A 16,029-nucleotide genomic window follows, 5' to 3' on the forward strand; every position below is an offset into this window, starting at 1 on the left:
ATGTTCCTTTGGACAGGTTGAACAAAATGTGCAAGTTAACATGTAACTTCACTTTGGCTGGAATGTGATCACTAGTGAGTAGCAAAGTCAAACTCAAGTACATTTTCCTGGAGAATTAATTAGCTCTTGGGTGGACCTGTTAACCAGTGTGTCTCAGTGTGACACCCAAAGGTATGCTCTTCCTCCTTATTTCCAGGTTTTAGTGTTTTTTTCTAATTATCCAAAAATAAAAAAAAATTTGAGTGTTTTTGTCATAAGTTAACTCATTGGCTTATATAGTTTGGACTACAATCCCAGCTGCTTCTGGGAGTGGAAAGATTAAAAAGAGGGATGTGGATCTTATTTCAAAATTCAAATAAACATCTTTCATAGATGTCTGTTCATTCCATATCCAGGTCAACATGGCAGGAGAAATGAACAATGGAAAGAAGGCAGGACCAGTATCCCCAGTGGGAGCTGACGGTCTTTCCTTGTCCCAATTGGGCTTCCTTTATTCAAAGGATAGCTTTTCTGGATTCGGCCTCTCGGTCCTTCGCCTAGGGGCTAAGGATCCCAGCTCTGGCGGGCTGCTCCAGGCTCGGCAAGGCCCTCCCTTTGCACAGTGTCCTAATCAGCTAACGCCTGGAGTAAATTCTCCACTCGCCCTGCGTGGGCTCATTCACAGCTCTGTAGTCCGGGGCTGGGCGCTTCCTCTTCGGGACTGAAATAACAGATCGCAGACAGATCGGGTGTGATGCAGCCAGCCCTCCTTCGGTGGCTCTTCTTCCTAGGCAATGAAAAAAAAAATCACACAATAAAAATAAAATACACCAGTCATGTCCCCCTCCCCTTTCTCTTTCCCTCCTGGCTTTTTCTGAAGGGTGGATGAACCTCTCCCAGCCTTCCTCCCTGGGGGGATGGGCTCAGCAGGGTGGGGGGATAGCACGGAGAAATTGGTAGGAGACGTCTGGAAGAAAGCGAGTCTCCCGGGTATTTCAGCACTTCGGCAGAAAGGGTGGGGGCATTCCTCCCGCCGGCTCTGGGGGTGCCTGGCACAAGCAGCCCGGGCTTAATTGCGGCTGGCAAGGTTGGGGTGGCGCGGTAACTCTCCAGCTGCTCGGTGCTGCATCCCGGTCCCGGCCCGCGCCGCCTCGCCGCCGCGCCCCGCCCCACTGTGTCCCCGCAGCCTCGTGGGCTGCCGGGCTTTGTGGTTCGCCTGTGCGGCTGGGCCCCTGCTGGGGGTGTCGTTACGAGCATGTGCAGACAGCAGCCCAAGGTAGAGCGAGCGTGCCGGGCGAGCCCTGAGACTTGCTTTGCAATGCCATGTTTGTGTATGCGCTCTAACTCCCGGAGAGCAACCAGGGAGACGGCTCCCGGGCCGGACTTGGCTGATGTTTTCTTGTTTCTGTTTCAGCCTTCAGGATAATTCCTTCAACAGCACCGCTGTAACAGAGTAAGTGATTGTCCCTGTTAAAATTAGACTGCATGCCTTTCTCTGGAAGCAACTATCGCGAAGGTATCCTCCGCCGGCCCCAGCCGCTGTTCACGTTAGACGCATTGTCTCCTGTAATCTGGGGCTGTGAAGACCTCGGCCGAGACGTGCTGAGGGTTGGGGCCCCAAATCTTTACAGGTTGAAATTAGCATCTTGGCGGATGCAGGAGAGATGAAAACTAGCTGATTCCGTGCGCGAGCCTGATGCACTGCTATGTGTTGTGGGAGCTCAGAATGTTAAAAAATCTATTTGACATATCAGAAAGGAAGCTTTGTTGTATTTTGCCAACATTGGCGTCAGTTTTCATGGAGTGCACGCCATGTACATTTACAGCGATGGGAAATGGCTGTGAAATGACTTGAGTTGAATTCCAGCATGTGATAAACAGGCTAAACTTATCTTTGCCCTCTCTTGTCTACAGATTTTTAAGACACACAAACTTTTCTTGCATGCCTTTTGTCATTTTTATCCTCTGGCTTGAAAAATCTCCCTATAGGAGGAATGAGTCACCTGGTCTTACAGTTAAAGCTGTTGATTAGGGCAACTAACACCATTTGGAGTGTTAGGTCAGCAGACACAGTAGTTTTTTTTCACTAGATATTTATAATTCATTTCTTCCTTAATATCTTGTTCTAATATGTCTTATACTATACATATATGTTAAAATTAATAGGAAATATATTTTTCTAATACTATATGTAATTTACATATAATATGCTTCCTCTAGTGTATTTTGTCTAGGTTAATTCATGGTGTTTACTCCCGGGACCTTTTGTAGAAGTCACTCTCAACAGCTTTTCAGGAAAAAGTCATGTGTAAAGTTGTAGACTCAACTATGTCTCAAAAATATGTTTCAAGTTTGATGTAGAAAACCCCATTAACTTGGAAGCTGTTTGCTAGAGTTTCCTAAAAAGCAAATAAATGTAGAAGTAGATATCTTTTGGGTTTCAGGTCCCACCACTGTCCCAGTGACATGGTGAGGGAGGGGTAAGATTCCACAGTACTTCCCAGGCCCTCTGGTTTCCCATATTCTTTTGTTTCTCTGTTTGGATATGCTGTTATCTTAGTGTCCACTTCAAAGCCACTTAAAAAAAAAACAAACAAACAGGATTGACTTTAGAAAATGTAATATAAAATACTCATTTGGACCTGCATCTTTTTTATGATTGCTTGGTAAGTTGTGCTGCAAAATTGCCTTTCTATAAGCCTCAGAGAAAGGGAGAGAGGTGTGCCAAATTGTGCATCTGCAGGCCGGAGATAAGGCTGGACTTCCTGGTCAAGGTGCACAGGTACTGTTCTCCTCCCGTACTGTGCTTCCAAGCACCAAGTGTTTTCTGGCTCTGATTCTCCAGAGTTAGTCACAGAATAGAAGGTTCAAAATGGAGGCACTTAGTTCCAGATTTCACATGGACATTTTTTATCTAAAAGGTTTTATGGTTAAATGCTGGGGAGAGTCTGGTGCCTTGTTTTTGGACACTCCCCAAGGAGTTCTGATTGCATAAGATCATGTTGTTACTTTCAGAGACATGACAGTGATTTATTTTAAAAGGCAGTGAGTGATAATTGGGATGCCATCTGGCTAATATAAAAATCTAAGGAGCATATGGAAAACACACCAAAAGCTTAATAGGTGTGATATAGCATGGACTGGGATCCTTTAAAACTAGTTGTTGTCCTATATAACCTTTGCCCCGCCCTTCAGTTGTATGAACCATGTTCCTTGGTTCTCTGGACATGACCCCATACACAGAAAGACCAGGGTGTATGATCCTGAGATACAGACAGAGCAGGTTTGGGGGTGATTTTGGCCTACAACGAAGGACTTTCTTCTTTTACGTGTTTTGGATATAAGACAAGTTCCTTTCTCTTAGTGCTTGAAATTCCACCTAGAGATGATTTCTTTTGGATAAAAGCTTTTGACAGTGAGCCTTGTTACAATAGAAATTAAAAAGTTTGTGCTGCAGGAGGTAGATTCAAGTTGTCATTAGTACTTTAATGTGAATTATTTTTTCTACTCTGTTTTCTAAGTTGCCAAATTCTTCTTGGCCAGCTGGGGATCTCATAAGGGTCAAAGGGAAAATAAATTGGGAGATACTCAAGGACAGGTTTTATTTTCTTCGTGGTTTTTCTTAGGCTTGGTGCTATATATGAAACTTTCAACCAATTAAATTTCTTTTTCAACCTCAATTTTTTCAACATCAGAATGGCGTTGGCCTTTCCTCTCTATCTGTGGTGCCTTTTAATCTATTCTTTTTCTTTCTTTCTTTTTTTTTTTTTTTTAAGACAGAGTCTCACTTTATTGTACTCTATAGAGTACTGTAGCATCACAGCTCACAGCAACCTCCAACTCCTGGACTTAGGTGATTCTCTTGCCTCAGCCTCCCGAGTAGCTGGGACTGGCGCCCACCACAAACACCCAGCTATTTTTTGTTCCAGGTTGGCCAGGGTCAGGTTTGGACCCACCACCCTTGGTATATGGGGCCGGTGCCCTACCCACTGAGCCACAGATGCCACTCAAATCTATTATTTTTCCATGGTCATTACCTATATTGCCCACGCTAACTTGCTATTGAAATGAACCCTGGCCTGCAATAATTATGATTAATTATCATTTTAAGTGGTGGTTCTCAAAAGATCATCAGTATCACATGGGGAAGGGGAGTGGCGCTTGTGAAAAATACAGTCTCCCTGGATTTATCTCAACGTGGGAAAGGGGAAAAGGTGATTGTGTTGAAGTTAGTCCACTGATGATCTGGGATTTGGAAACTTTTAGGTCGCTGTTAAACGTTTGAGAAGCATAGTGTTGATGTGGGTGGGCAATTTGGTTTAAAAATTAGGGGAATTGATGTAGAGGCTGTGGAGTCAGGGTGGGCCTGGGCTCTGCTATTTTCATCAGGTAATCCAGGTAGTGCTAGTATAAGTAGTTCTGGGCCATACTTGGAGAGCTCCCACCCGAGGCTCTACCTCTGCAGTTTTGCCTTTAGGGAACTTGGTAGTACAGGGTGAATGGAAATACCTTTTAGCACAACTACATGTTATCTAAACGCCAGTTTGAGCCCTCTCTTCTTATTTAGTTGGAAAAGAGAACTTCTCCTGGGCACTTCTTTCACTGCGATGATTCTAAGGATATAGATGGAGGGGTTATTTAGTTCCTGCCCTTCTGTAGTGGAGCAGAAACAATCCAGACTTGGCTTTAGGCCTTGGAACCCTGGGAAGTAACCTAGCCTCTAAGACCAATGAAGGTAGCTCCTGCCTCCCAGCAACTTCATTGTCAGCCTCATATGAGATGGTGTGAAAGAGCAGGTGAGCTATGAAGTACTGTACCAGCTTTTCTTGTTGGTGATGGAGGGAGTAAAAGTCCAAAATAACACCCCAAACCCCTGACCATTTCACAAAAAAGTGATTGCCAAGCTAAACCATCCACATATTGTCTAGGCCACCAAAAATGAAGGGCTCTTGGATGTAGAATCTAGTTGATGAAAACCAATGCAAGGAAACTCGTTTGACAATGGTGCCATTCACATTATTTTTATACTATAAATAACCATAAGAAAAGCATTCTATACTGTATTCCATAACACATACATAAATGTAATTTAAATAAGTTCCATGGGCCAACAATTAATTTTACTATGCTGACATTTTCTGCTCTGTTTCTAATAATGCTAACAAAAAAAAAAAATTGCTGGTAGCCTCTGTCTAATTTTAAGACCCACTAACTAATAGGTCACATAAACAGTGAAAAACATTGCACTAGAAGATGCCTGGTTTGAGATATCTAAAAGCGAAATCATTAAAGAGATCAGTCTTTAAATTCCTATTTAAGGCTATCACATAGAAAGAGAATGCTATGCCTCAGATCAATGGGCCATTTGGTCTGAGCTGATTTTCTTCCAGAAGTACTAATTTCTGGATATGGATTCCCACTGTGGAATCTGGTTTTACATTTGGGCCAGTATTGTACATTTGCAGGGGGCTCGTGGGCAAGGACAGAGAGGAGCAGCTAGTTGAACAGAAGTTGATGGGTCTTTATCAAAGTAGTAAAAACGCAACTGAACTTCAAGACCTTGTTTACATGTGCCACATAAGCTGGTAGGTAGATCTATTTCAACTGCTGTACCTGTGAGCTTGGAATTGTGTTTTCTTGAGTGGCAACCAGAGTTGTCAGTAGGCATTACCCTTGGATCAACCAATTAGGTCCAGCCTCATAGTTGGGAAAGCATCTGCAACTTTGTATGTTCCGGTGCCAAGTTTCCACTTTTAACTGACTATCCTTTGAGGAGAAAGATTAGTAAATCAAATGAAGGGGAAAAGTAAGTTCTTGCCAAATCCCCAAACAATAGGTATTGTTGAGCTCTGGCTCTTTGGAAGCAACAATTCTAGTTTTCTGTTGTTCATTGATTTTTCTACTTTGTTATTGGAAAACATTTCTATTTACATTACAATGCCTGGATGATCTATTAGGTGAATGCGGCTAATGGAGGGGAAGGCAATACTTGTGAATTTAATTGTTGTTTTTTTATGAGATGGACAGAGTAGGTTATTGGCAAGAAAGCAAGAAAATTTTTTTCACTCTATTTAAAGAAACATTTTGTTAAGTCAACCAATGCTTTTTTTAATTGCCAAAGGGAACAATGTATTTCTGTGGATAGAGAAGGTTAGAGTCTGTCTTTTGTTTAATTCTCTACAAAACCAAAGTTTAAAAAGAGATTGCAAGGAAAGAAGGCTGGAGCTTTCCTCAGTTTATTCCATAGGTTAATTATATACCATTGCCAGAAAGAATATTCAAAACTTGAAAATTATTTTGTGTAGTATGAACACTGTATTAGGTTTGTATTTAAGCATGCAAGTATTTATTGCTTTTTCATTTTTGTCTACTCATTACATTTTGAACTTCTCAGAACAGGATCAAATTTTTTGTCCATAAAAAGCAGTGCTACTCAAAGTGTGTCTCCAAACTGTAACTTGTCTGAGACAAGAAAAAAACCAGAAATAGTGAGCAGTTAACAACTTTAATAGGAATTGGACAATGCTTTGATATTTTTACCACAATATTTGTCCACATTGTATTGGAAATGAAAAATAAACTGGGTTGGTCCAGGAACCCCAGAGAGTGTGAGAATCACAGCTTCAACACCTAAGGCAGTATGCAGTAAACACTCAATAAATGCTTGTTAAATTATTTCAGGAGCCAGACCTGCTGAGGGAATGCGTGAATGAATATTTCAATTTGAATGTTTTGTTAGTCTCTGTCCTGGGGTACTCTGGTGCTATGGCAGTGTATCTAGAAAAAGAAATTATAGTTATTTCTACTCATGGAATTGGGCACTAATCAAAAGATCTCAGAGGTGAAAAAGAATACATAGCAGTATGAGATAAGGTGTAGGTGGCAATCACAACCTAAGAATGGAGAGTAAACATTAGGCATTAAGATTAAAGTGGGAACAAGGCACGTGGGTGAACTTGGCTGGGAAGGCTCACAGACCTGGTGGGACCTGACTTGGGCAGTGAAGGATGAGTAGGAGTTGAAGAGGGGAAAAGCATTCCTGGCTGGGGTGGGACAGGGTGGGAATAGCTGAGAACAGGAACAAAGGCTCCCTCCTACGTTAGAGTGAGAGAATGGTCCTACCCTACAGCTTCCTAAGCAGTGTAGAACCCTGCAGATTTTTTTCAATAAAGAAAAGCCAAGAATTTTTCATAAAGTCAAGAAGTTTAATGAAAAGGTACCCCAAGAAAATACAAGGCCAATGCAGAAGGCAAATGGGAGCTGCTATGGTTTGGGCCTGCCTGAATGGAGAAAATACAAGGAGGCCTGTAGTGGAATTGCCAGCAATTCACCAGTCGTAGGGCATGACGTCCCCTCAAGTCCTGTGAGCACTTAGGTCCTTGCTAAGACCTTGTTAGCTTACTGATGCAGAGCAGCGGAGACGACGGAGAGCCCCACCAGGCTCTGAGCTTTCAGGCTCCCACGGTGTAGCAACATTGGTTCATTACTGGGAAGACATGCTGGGAATCAGAGCTTGTGTGGGAAAGAGTAGTGAGGGCTGTTACTCTTCTTAGTTTACCTTCCTAATCTCGGGGCAATTCTAGGTTATTGCTGCTACTGCTATAGTGGATACGATATGATTTTTGTTCCCTCTCCCTAGGTGTGACGAAGACACAGTCTCCCTACATGAAGACCAGATTGATTGCTCCAGTCTCAGGTTCGATCCACCATTGTTTGGTTCATATTTGTGGGAGACAGAAGCCATGTGGGTCTGGTGGCTCTTCTTTGACTTCTAATCTCTTCTTTGAATTGTAATTATTTGTTCTCTTGCCTTATCTCTTCTATGAGGTTTTCAGCTCCTATTTTTTGAGACAAAGTCTCACTCTGTCACTCTGATAGAGTGCTGTGGCATCAGTAGCTCAGAGCAACTTCAATCTCTTGGGCTCAAAAGATCCTCTTGCCTCAGCCTCTCAAGAAGCTGGGACTATAGGTGTCTGCCATAATGCCTGGCTAGTTTTTCTATTTCTAATAGAGACAGGGTCTAGCTCTTGCTCAAGCTGGTCTCAAACTCCTGCCTCTGCCTCTCAGAGTGCTAGGATTACAGGTGTGAGCCACCACACCCAGCTGGTTTTTAGCTCTTGAAGGAAGTTTTGTCTTGTTCACTTTTAGATACCCCCCTTGGCACCCAGGGTAGTACCTTATATATGAGGGATGCTCGATAAATGCCTACTGATTTGAACATTGATTGGCCGGTCTCCATGTTCCCATCATGCACCATAAGGAAGCAGTTCTACATTATTCACCATACATGGTATTGAGTGTAGTGTGGCCTTGGCCATCAAGGGCTCATGGTATAGTGGCAGGACCTTTGCACATAACCACCTTTTTCCACATTTACTTTGTTCCAAGCACTTTCATCTACATTTCATCCTTTAATCTGAGGCTCAGAAAGATGATAGCTCATCCAAGGTAACATAGCAGAGTGAGGCAGAATTTGGACCCAGGTCTGTTTGAGTCTAAAGTCCACTTAACTATAACAAACATACGTTAAAGACCTATTTTGTGTGCCAGAAACCAGTCAACATTTGGGTAGTGAAGCCAAACTGATTCCTGCTCCTAGGAATGCAGTACACCAGAGAGATAGGCAAGAATTTATACCATGTCCCAAAAGTCACCCCTAAAACTCACCCTACACAGGGAAAATGGGAAATTGTAGCTAAACCTATTTCACAACATATTTACAAAATATTCTGTATGTGTTGGCCACATCTTTTCATGAATGAGGGTCTCAGAGATAAAATGACGAGGGCCCAGGCTATACACCCAGGAGGGTCTTCAGCCTCTGCCTGATTTCAGGGCACTATGATCGTTCTGTTATGATTTATTCCAATAAGTAGTGGCATAAATTACATACCTGTACTTTTCGGTTTTGAGGATCCTCGGTAACCAGTAATATGTTAGAAAATGTATTTCTAGAGATGACTTCTGCAATCAGGTTTTACAGTTGTGTAATGAGACAAAGCTGCTTTCTGCCTCCTCCTTTCTTCCCTCCCTTTCAAGTCAAGGAAGTGAACAAGAAGATCACATTTATAAATTTTAGGTGATTTGAAGATATGATATAAAAACAAAGGGTAGGTATTATCTGGGGAATGAGTCTATCAAAAGAGTCATTTTAGATTTGAAAAAGGACTTTTTCTACCCTTATTTTGAGTGTTCTGCATCCTACTCGAATGAGCAGTTAGGTAATGAAAAAGGCAGCTCTTCTTTCTTTTGTTTCTAACAGGTGAAAAGAAATGCACTTGAAATGAATTATTGTAGTTTCCAATTTATGGTTTGATATTAACTCTAAAACTGGTAGTGACTTAGAAAAAAAAATTTTAAATTGTAAATGATCTTAAGGGAGGCATATCAACCAGTGTTGTTGGCATTGATTTTTGCTTTTGTTTTCTTCAATTGAAGAATTATTTGATTTGGGGGGTTTCCTTTTCCAGACAGCACTAAGTTTGTCCTGGACCTATGTTTAACTGTTTTCCAGTTTTATGTAGTTTTATTTTTACACCTTACCATCACCTGGTTATGCTCCAGACCACCTAGCCTGATGTTTGCTTTGCTGTTTTCCCAGAAACTAACTGGAGCTCATCTTCCCCTGAAATCAGCTTAGTGAGTTTAATCTCCTTTTCATTTGTAAAAAGGGAAATATCTCTCCTTGGCTGGTCTTGCCTCTTGGCTTTTTATGTCCTTGAGCAACAAGGAATTGCTTCCTAGCTGACCTTGCAAAAGCTCCCTTATGGGTGCTGGGTGGTAAGAGAGCCTGGGGGGAAAACAACACTGGGGGAGGAGGCCAGTCCTCCTGAACTGCGTAATTGAGTGCTAATGATTGCCAATGGGGTAAGTTGATGCTAGTGATCACTAAAGAGAAGGTCTCATTTGGTTATGTCAATGGCATTTGCTTGATGCTTAGCAACATGAAAATTAAAATGTGTCTAGATTTAAGTGAGACAAATGGCTTCATCTAAGAGTGTTATCATATCAGTATTTTTCCAGAATTTGAAACTGGAGAGGGGCGGGTGTGGAATTTGGTGGTTGAGTGAAGAGTTGGAGTGCTCTCCTAGCACAGAATGTATGGAGGAAACACCAATCTACCTGGTCTTCAGTGACTCAGTGCTGATAGAGCCCAGACAGTGAGATGGTGAACTCAGCCTCAGGGCACTGTTCACATGGCCTGCCTGGGTCAGACAGGGCCCTTGCCTTACATTATACCCACACAACAAGTAACCTGTCAAAACAGATCCTGTTAGACGTTTAAATGGCTCTGAAAGTTATAGGGAGATGATTATAAACTGATATTGTCAGGGAAGAGGAAGCATCATGCCTTAATCTAAGAACAGAGGCATGAGAGTCTGGACCACTACCTGAGTCCCTTGGGTCTGTCTGAATCCTTCCAAGAGGCATGTTATTTAATTACTGGGTCTGAGAGTCTATAAATTTGAGATGACAGTATCTCACAATACTGTTATGCTTAAAGATATTAACATAATGCTAATATCTCATTATGTGAAAAAATTATACAAGAAAAAGCTCATACACAGGAAAATTTAGGAGATAAATAATGCTTGTATCGTGTTTGCTCGTAATACAGCATTGGAATCCTGGGATACGGGTGAATCTTAACGTCTTAAAGTGAAAAATTAAAAAGACGTAATGGTGGTATGTGCATAGTTACAACTACAAAAACTATGTTCACTAATTAACAAGAGAGTAGCGGAAGGTGGAGTGATGAAAAGAGTGAAATTCACATTTCTTAAAATCCTGTTCCTGTGAAATTCTCTAAGTTCAAGCTAAACATTTTGCTAGGTACCTACAAATATAGCAGCAATGCATATCGCCTTTTTCCCTCGGCTTTGTTCATTTATTTTTAAAAGTGCTTTCTAAATCGGGTCTTTCCTGTTTTAGAGATGAAAACAATAAAGAGAATTACCCGGACGCCGGGGCGCTGGTAGAGGAGCGCGCGCCGCCCCTGCGCGAGGCCCCCCAGCATGTAGAGCAGAGCGTGCTGCTGGACGGAGCGCTGCGACCCAGCATGGGCAACTTCAAGTCCCGGAAGCCCAAGTCTGTCTTCAGAGCAGAGAGCGGGAGGAGCCACGGAGAAAGTCAGGTAGCGGCTCTGTCTCCTGGGGCCTCTGCCGAGAGATGGCTTCTCAGGCGGGCATGCAGTCTGGCCGACTCTCCCGGGAGGGCAGGAGGGCAGGATTTTGTAGGAGGCTATACACGTGACTCTCATTGCCTGCGCTGCTGGTCTGAGGCACGTGGATGTTCTTGTTGGTAGTTCAGTGGGTAGGGCACTGGCCACATACACCAATGTGGTGGTTGGAACCTGGCCCTGGCCAGCTAAAAAACAACAATGATAACTGCAGCAACAACAAAAATAGCTGGGCATTGTGGAGGGCGCCTGTGTAGTCTCAGCTACTTGGGAGCTTGAAGCAAGAGAATTGCTTAAGTCCAAGAGCTGGAGGTGCTATGAGCTCTGACACCAGAGCACTCTACCCAGGGCAACAGCTTGAGACGCTGTCTCAAAAAAAAAAAAAAAAAGTTGAATGCTCTGAGCTGGCTAATTATTTTGCATCCTTTCAAACTAATACTCTCAAATATTAGGTTTTCATTTAAAGGAGCAGGTAGGTTCTTTTGGAGGGAGGGTGGAGGCGGATCTGTTTTCATTGATCCAGGATGATTTCCTATAGCTCTTAACTCAGACTTGAGGATTCTGTTCAGCAAAATCTAGAGGCCCAGTTTCACCCAGAGCCATTCTTTTTGGGCTGCAATTTAGTAGCCTTGAGTAAACACAAAAGTATGTGTGTACCTGTTTGTATGTGTGTGCAGTATCTGGTTTTCTGGAGTCAGTAACTATTTAAATGAATGAAAGAAGCATCTTTCCAATAAATTCTGGTAAGAAATTGAGATTTTATAAATTTTTCAATTTTTTTTCTAGTGATATAGGACTGTAGCAAAGAATGTGATATGTTTAATCCTAAAAGTCCCTCATATAATTTATGATGCTTTTAAAAGAGATTAAATGAATATAATCTACTTTAATCTTACTAGGAGGTTAATATTCCTGACATTGAGATTATGTTTGTAATGAACTTAACATAGTTTTAGGGATGTGGATGTTCCGTAAATATTAACTTAGCTTCTGTGTTAACATTGAGCTGTTAACCTTAAAAATGAGGTAGGAGGCTCTAAGTATAATAGCTTAATTATGTAATAAATTTTAAGTTCACGCCTATTTGGCACAGGGTCACCAGGAGATCTTCCTGTTCCAACAACTTTGGCTGAGCACATTATTTGACCTTTCAATTTTGTTATTTGTCTTGTGATTTTTATCTCCCTTCTTCCTTGGTATTGTGACCTCTTAGTCGGTAAGTTAATTTTGCAGTGAGATGAAAATGCCCTCTGCATTCATGAAATTGTGTTGTGATTATCTTAAACTGAGTATCACTTTCCCTGCCGAGAGGTGAAAATGACTGTCATTGGAGAGTTATGATAAGCTCAAGATCCTGACTTGGGGAACATATCGGAACATATCACAGCACCTTTCTAATTAGGAGAGTGGTGCTGGAGGGCACAGCTTCCCAAAGGGCTACCCCAGCGTCTGACCTTCATTCTACTTCCTGGGCTCACCTCTGATCACCTCGGGGTGATCAGCCATCTCTCCTCAAAGTGCCCTATTTCTGGTCATCCTATAGTCTGGCCTCACAGAAATTACACAGTCGTCACTTGTAATAAGGTACTAATGGGGCATGTAATTCCCAACCTGTTGCTCCTACACAGGGAGATTTTAGGAGAGAGATAAGCTTGTACAGTTTTTGCTCATAATACAGCATTGGAATCCTGAGCTATAGGTAAAGTTCCCAGTGGAAATTAAGTGGCTTGTTTTATCTGATCCAATGAGCTTCCTTCTCAAATACCTTGCATTTCAGGCAAGACATTGTTTGTATAATGGATTTTCCCAATTATATCCTGGTTGAAAAGAAGAGAGATTATAATTGAATGCATACAAATAACCATATTGCCTCATAAAAGTAAGGATACCAGATAAAGTTTCTGAACTCTGTGATTAGTGAGACTCAGATATCATTTTATTTTTTTTTATTTTTTTATTGAGACTGAGTCTCACTTTGTCACGCTAGGTAGATCACTACGGTGTCAGAGCTCACAGCAACCTCAAACTCTTGGGCTCAAGCAATTCTCTTGCCTCAGCCTCCATAGTAGCTGGGACTACAGGCGCCCACCACAATGCCTGGCTATTCTTTTGTTTGTTTTGTTTAGCAGGCTGGGGCCCGGTTGGAACCCACCAGCCTAGGAGCAGGTGATTGGCATCCTAACCCCTGAGCTATGGGTGCCCCCTCAGATAATCATTTTAAAATGTTTCATTTCAGTTCACAGAAGCAGAGTCTACCATAATGTTATGGGTTACAGATAGTTGAAGTGGAAAGAAAAAGGACTTAAGTATGCAGAACATGGAACAATAAAGCAATACACTAAACAAATAACTCTGATAAAAGTGTCCTGTATCAGTCTGCTCAGGGTTATGTCATTTATTCTTGTTTCTCTCAATCTTGAGTTACTGTAGTACCGTGAAACTGTCTGCTCTCCCCTAAAGTTCTGCCAGTCCTGTGTCAGCCCACTGCGGTCACCAGATGCCTGTGTCCAAGTGTCTGTCCTTTCTTTTTTATTAATTTTAATTGATAGCAAGTGTCTGTCCTTTGAAGTGTGATTTGTTTAAAGTATAGTTAAAGTATCTTTACCAGGGGACTTCCACGAGTCTTCTCTGCTGCAAACACAAATTCTGGCCCAGCTAGTGAAACTTCAGCAAGCATTGGAGGAAAACTGAACAATTAGAGATGACAGAAACTGAAAGGCTCCTGTGGCTCAAGTGGCTAAGGCACCAACCGCATACACCTAAGGTGGTAGGTTTGAATCCAGCCCGGGCCACCAAACAACAAAGACGGCTACAACCAAAAAATAGCCGGGCACTGTGGTGGGCGCCTGTGGTCCCAGCTACTTGGGAGGCTGAGGCAGGAGACTCGCTTGGGCCCAGGAGTTGGAGATTGCTGTGAACTGTGATGCCACAGCACTCTACCCAGGGGAACAGCTTGAGGCTCTGTCTCAAAAAAAAAAGAAACTGAATGGCAATGGTTGGTTTGCTATCAACAATTTTAAAGTGCAAAAGGCCTAATGAGAATTCATAATAAGAATAGTGCATCATGTGACATGCAAAAGAAGACTGTAAAGTCATTTCCCCCAAATTAAACAGACTGTCTTGAAGGAGGAGCGGGCCTATTTCAAAGACATCAGGGAGTGTCACTTCTGATTATACAAAAGTGAATGAATAAAGTTTTACAGAGGAAAAATAAACCCTCCAGATATAACATAGTAATCCTAAAAGATTGATTAAGTCTAGAGTGAGTCTTAGACATTGCATTTTTATTAAACCCCACAGGCAAGTCTAATGTGTGTTTCGGATTGAAATCAGAAATCCAGGGGATGCTAGATTCTAATGAAAGAAGGATGCTGTGAACAAGTTGACATTTTAAATAATAACTACACTTACCACCGATAATACTTAGTGTTATTATCTAGTATAATCAGGCAATAGTCTATCAGGACCTGGACAAATATAGCAGAATTTGATACAACTACACCATAGGAATTTTGATCACAAGGTAAGTGTTGGATAAATTAGTTTTACCATGCGATGTGGTGGGGGAGACAGGCTCTTTTTGTAAAGCTGGACTCATTTGGGGAACTTGAATTTATATTGGAGCTAAAATTCTACCTGGTGCTCATTGCTGTCAAAAATATACTGAGTTCTAACTTTTGTTATGAGATTATCAGTTCCCAAAAGCACCTGTGAAAATCTTTGGCCACGACCTTTATAAAATTAAAAATAGCCCTCTTTGAAACTTGAGTATACCATTGTGATGTTGAGTTATTACCATTTCCGGCCTGTCTTTTCACAAAGTTTATCTGCAGGACCTCAGAGTAGCTCTTCAGTCTGATTCTCTCCAGGTGAGGAATGGGGAATGGAGTGGGGAGAAGGAGCCAGATGGTGACTGTTGAAAATGTGGCCTAATACCGCATGTTTCTTACTTTTCTTAATGATCATCCCCAAAGTTAGAATCAGAATTTCGACTTCTGGAAGGTCAGATTCAAATCTTACTTAGAGCAACTTTTTAAAATCTTGACCACATCTACGAGAATGTTTGAACAACTTTTTAAAATCTTGACCGTATCTTGAGAATGAACTATGTATGGGTAGAATGGCAGACTGAGATTTTGCGTGCACACATAAACGACTGGTTCCACTCATTTGCACCCACTCTGAATTAGTTTAAAGGGGAGAGATTGAGGTATGTTCACTTAACCTAACAGAACCAGGAACCAACCTGGAAGGCAGTGTAAGAAGTTAAGAATTTCCTTAAAAAAGTTAAGATATTTAAAATAAAGAGGCAGTTTCTTTGAATCAGAGTTAGTTTTCCTATCTGCTTGTTTATGCCTTTCTTCCTTAGACAATAGTCTTTTTTTTTGAGACAGGAGCCTCAAGCTGTCCCCCTGGGTAGAGTGCCGTGGCATCTCAGCTCACAGCAACCTCCAACTCCTGGGCTCAAGCGAGTCTTCTGGGACCACAGGTTCTTGCCACAACGCCCAAGTAGCTGGGACCACAGGCGCCCGCCATAACGCCTGGCTATTTTTTGGGTGCAGCCGTCATTGTTGTTTGGTGGGCCCAGGCTGGATTCGAACCCACCACCTTGGGTATACGTGGCTGGCGCCTTAGCCACTTGAGCCACAGGTGCTGAGCCTAGACAGTAGTCTTATACAAAAGAATAGATCTGGATAAGGATCATTTAATGACCCATCTTCTGAAAGGCCAGGTTTTAGGGATGCTATTTTTAGAGCTCATCAATTTGATGAACATGAAGTTAAAACAGGATGTGTGAGTTGGTGGTAACTGTATACTCCTGATCAAAGTTGACACTAATAACATTTTTTGCTCTTATGTGGAATGTCTCA

At 42.0% G+C, this 16,029-nt stretch overlaps 1 protein-coding gene across 6 annotated transcripts in view; it reads left to right on the top strand.

Moving 5' to 3' along the window:
• Window positions 1-656: 656 nt before the first annotated feature.
• Window positions 657-16,029, top strand: part of FAM13C (family with sequence similarity 13 member C) — a 110,967-nt gene continuing 95,594 nt past the window's right edge. For 2 of the 6 annotated variants that reach the window (XM_023509597.1, XM_012801431.2), the window contains exons 1-4: window positions 657-728; window positions 1,394-1,432; window positions 7,619-7,675; window positions 10,912-11,113. In XM_023509597.1, the coding sequence (XP_023365365.1) occupies window positions 11,039-11,113 (75 nt within the window). In that variant the 5' untranslated portion in view covers window positions 657-728; window positions 1,394-1,432; window positions 7,619-7,675; window positions 10,912-11,038. Of the gene's footprint in view, window positions 729-929; window positions 1,433-7,618; window positions 7,676-10,911; window positions 11,114-16,029 lie in introns of those variants that run through there. The other 4 variants (XM_012801429.1, XM_023509598.1, XM_003783641.2 and 1 more) reach the window with 2 other exon arrangements.

This window comes from Otolemur garnettii, unplaced genomic scaffold, assembly GCF_000181295.1.
Source record: "Otolemur garnettii isolate 467f Iridium unplaced genomic scaffold, OtoGar3 scaffold00008, whole genome shotgun sequence".
Classification (NCBI taxonomy): Eukaryota; Metazoa; Chordata; class Mammalia; order Primates; family Galagidae; genus Otolemur; species Otolemur garnettii.